We start from the raw sequence: 2,969 nt of genomic DNA, 5'->3' as shown, positions 1-2,969 counted from the left end.
AGATTAACCGAAGTGAACCTAAAATCGACAAAGTAACCAAATTAACCGAACCAATTAATCGATAGCTGATTGGTTAATAAATATATTAACCGATGACTTCCGTTTAGGTTTAGGCCGAAGCGAATTGAAATGTGCACACACCTACTCCGCCGGGTATAGTCTTTCTTGCACTCCATCCAATCCAGGTTATTTTTATTTTCACCGGTGGGATATGATATTAATTGAAGTTACCGTAGGAGTAAAAGTCTCCGTCGCTTATATATTTAAACCACCCCCAGTTCCTGAAAACACAGATCTGAAATTCATTTGATAAACGCCCATGGAATAATATCTCTTATTCCGTAATGAGAGAGTGCATTTCCGTCCACATCGGTCAAGCCGGCATTCAAGTCGGCAATGCCTGCTGGGAACTCTACTGCCTCGAGCACGGTATTCAGGTATTTTAAACAGATCTACGCTTTTCATCTCTTATTTCAATGGATTATTGCTATTAGCTTTCGGATTTTATGTGTAGTTAAGGCTTTACTTCGTCATTTTGGATCTATCTATACCTGATCTGTGCAGTAATGTTATATGAAATGATAATGTGAATGAGTCGATACCGTGATTTCAAGTGTTTGCAGTTTTAGATGCTTAGATCTATGGTTTATAATGCTTATTTATATAGATCCTATCTGCATTTGATGTTATTGTGTACATTCGTTGTTTTGTATGCGTTTTGATTATAAATTATGATAGAATGTTCAGATCTAGGGTTCATGCTGCCGATCTTATGAGCATGTGCTGTTTTTGTGTGGATTTCGTCTGTGTACTCTATTTATTGTTCTGGAGGCTGATGCAATTGTTTTGTATACATCCTGATGATAGATTGCAGTATATTTCGACTAGTTTGAATGTAATTTTTTAAACTGGTGCAAAAATGAAATAAAGGATGGATGATTTTGTTGGATATGTTTGTTTTAAATCTGACTATTTTTATGTGTTTATTACAGCCTGATGGCCAGATGCCGAGTGACAAAACTGTTGGAGGAGGTGATGACGCCTTCAACACATTCTTCAGTGAAACGGGTTCTGGTAAACACGTCCCTCGTGCTATATTTGTGGATCTTGAGCCCACTGTCATTGATGAAGTGAGGACTGGAACTTACCGCCAACTCTTTCACCCTGAGCAACTCATTAGCGGGAAAGAAGATGCCGCCAACAACTTTGCTCGTGGCCACTATACCAGTAAATACTTTACCAATCTTTCAAATTATTTTTATCTCGTTAATTAGCTAGTTAATAATATGTTACTGATTATGTTTCTCGTCTTACAGTTGGAAAAGAGATTGTTGACCTTTGCCTTGACCGCATCCGAAAGTTAGCGGACAACTGCACTGGTCTTCAAGGTTTCCTAGTCTTCAATGCTGTCGGTGGAGGAACCGGTTCTGGTCTTGGCTCTCTTTTGTTGGAGCGGTTGTCAGTTGACTATGGTAAAAAGTCGAAGTTGGGTTTCACCGTGTACCCTTCACCCCAGGTTTCAACATCAGTTGTTGAGCCATACAACAGTGTGCTCTCCACTCACTCGCTCTTGGAACACACTGATGTCTCGGTGTTGCTCGACAATGAAGCAATCTATGATATCTGTAGACGTTCATTGGACATCGAGCGCCCCACATACACCAATCTTAACCGTTTGATCTCTCAAGTTATTTCGTCATTGACCACTTCTTTGCGGTTTGATGGAGCTTTGAATGTGGATGTTACTGAGTTCCAAACAAATCTTGTGCCTTATCCGAGAATCCACTTCATGCTTTCGTCTTATGCGCCGGTTATCTCAGCTGAGAAAGCATACCATGAGCAGCTGTCGGTTGCTGAGATCACCAACACTGCGTTTGAACCGTCGTCTATGATGGCTAAGTGTGATCCGCGCCATGGTAAGTATATGGCTTGTTGTTTGATGTACCGGGGTGATGTGGCTCCTAAGGATGTGAATGCGGCTGTGGGAACTATTAAGACCAAGCGTACCATTCAGTTTGTTGACTGGTGCCCGACTGGATTTAAGTGTGGTATTAACTACCAGTCACCGACTGCTGTTCCTGGTGGGGATCTGGCTAAGGTGCAGAGGGCCGTGTGCATGATTTCAAACTCGACAAGTGTTGCTGAGGTGTTCTCGAGGATTGACCACAAGTTTGACCTTATGTATGCAAAGAGGGCTTTTGTTCATTGGTACGTTGGTGAGGGTATGGAAGAAGGTGAGTTTTCTGAGGCTCGTGAGGATTTGGCGGCTCTGGAGAAGGATTATGAAGAGGTTGGTTTGGAGTCTGGTGAGGGTGACGATGAGGAGGAGGAGGAATACTGAGGAGATAGGTGGTAGCTTTGTTATGTTACTATTACTATTGTGTTGTTTTTTTAGTACTTGGTGTTTTTGTGTTGGTGTCTCTATGGCATCTGTGTTGTGGTTGGATTGCAAACTCTTTCTGTTATGTGTTTCGAGATCTCTAGTATGAATAAAAGTTTTTGATATTATGTGTTCTTTTCTTTTCTGTCTTAGTTGGATATTTTTAACTAGGCTATCACTAGCAAAGTCAACTAAATTTTATTTGTTACTGCAATGTTCTATATTGCTATATCAAATTCGTAGGGCACTGTGAAAGCCAAGATGGTGTGATGATGCTACCTTGAATTGGTGATGTTTGCAAATCGTTTATGCTAGCTAAATATATCGTACTTATTGCTCTAGAGGTAATAATGTTTGACAAAACTCTTGAACACAACATATTTTGATTATCTACAAATCAAGATGAGACTGTAGAATTGTACTATAAAGAAAATACAACTCAACACTATTGTAATGTAACATTAACCTGAAGATGACTAAATTAGAGGTGAGCAAAAAACCAAATTAATCGAACCGAAACCGAAAAACCGAACCGAGGTATTAATCGATGGTTAATTTTTTAGTTTTTCGAAAAACCGATTTTTGGGTT

The 2,969-nt window shown here is 40.0% G+C and overlaps 1 protein-coding gene across 2 annotated transcripts; it reads left to right on the top strand.

Moving 5' to 3' along the window:
- The first annotated feature begins 333 nt into the window (after positions 1–333).
- Positions 334–2,517, top strand: LOC143559047 (tubulin alpha-4 chain-like). 2 transcript variants are annotated; one of them, XM_077047753.1, is made up of 4 exons: positions 334–437; positions 993–1,227; positions 1,317–2,146; positions 2,232–2,517. In XM_077047753.1, the coding sequence occupies exons 1-4, from the start codon at positions 345–347 to the stop codon at positions 2,487–2,489; spliced, it is 1,416 nt and encodes a 471-aa protein (XP_076903868.1). In that variant the 5' UTR covers positions 334–344; the 3' UTR covers positions 2,490–2,517. The 2 variants fall into 2 exon arrangements, with proteins under 2 accessions (XP_076903868.1, XP_076903867.1); XM_077047752.1 differs by having other exon boundaries at positions 1,317–2,369.
- Positions 2,518–2,969: the final 452 nt, after the last annotated feature.

This window comes from Bidens hawaiensis, unplaced genomic scaffold, assembly GCF_021521415.1.
Source record: "Bidens hawaiensis isolate Kalapana, Puna unplaced genomic scaffold, B.hawaiensis_p1.1 tig00019690_1, whole genome shotgun sequence".
Taxonomy (NCBI): Eukaryota; Viridiplantae; Streptophyta; class Magnoliopsida; order Asterales; family Asteraceae; genus Bidens; species Bidens hawaiensis.
This window is presented reverse-complemented; position numbering and strand designations above follow the sequence as displayed.

Bases quoted from the DNA above. Each gene is read 5' to 3' on its own strand.
- LOC143559047 (XM_077047753.1), top strand. From the start codon at position 345: ATGAGAGAGTGCATTTCCGTCCACATCGGTCAAGCCGGCATTCAAGTC. The intron at 438-992 runs GTATTTTAAACA...TGTTTATTACAG, and splicing joins GCCTCGAGCACGGTATTCAG to CCTGATGGCCAGATGCCGAG. The intron at 1,228-1,316 runs GTAAATACTTTA...CTCGTCTTACAG, and splicing joins TGCTCGTGGCCACTATACCA to TTGGAAAAGAGATTGTTGAC.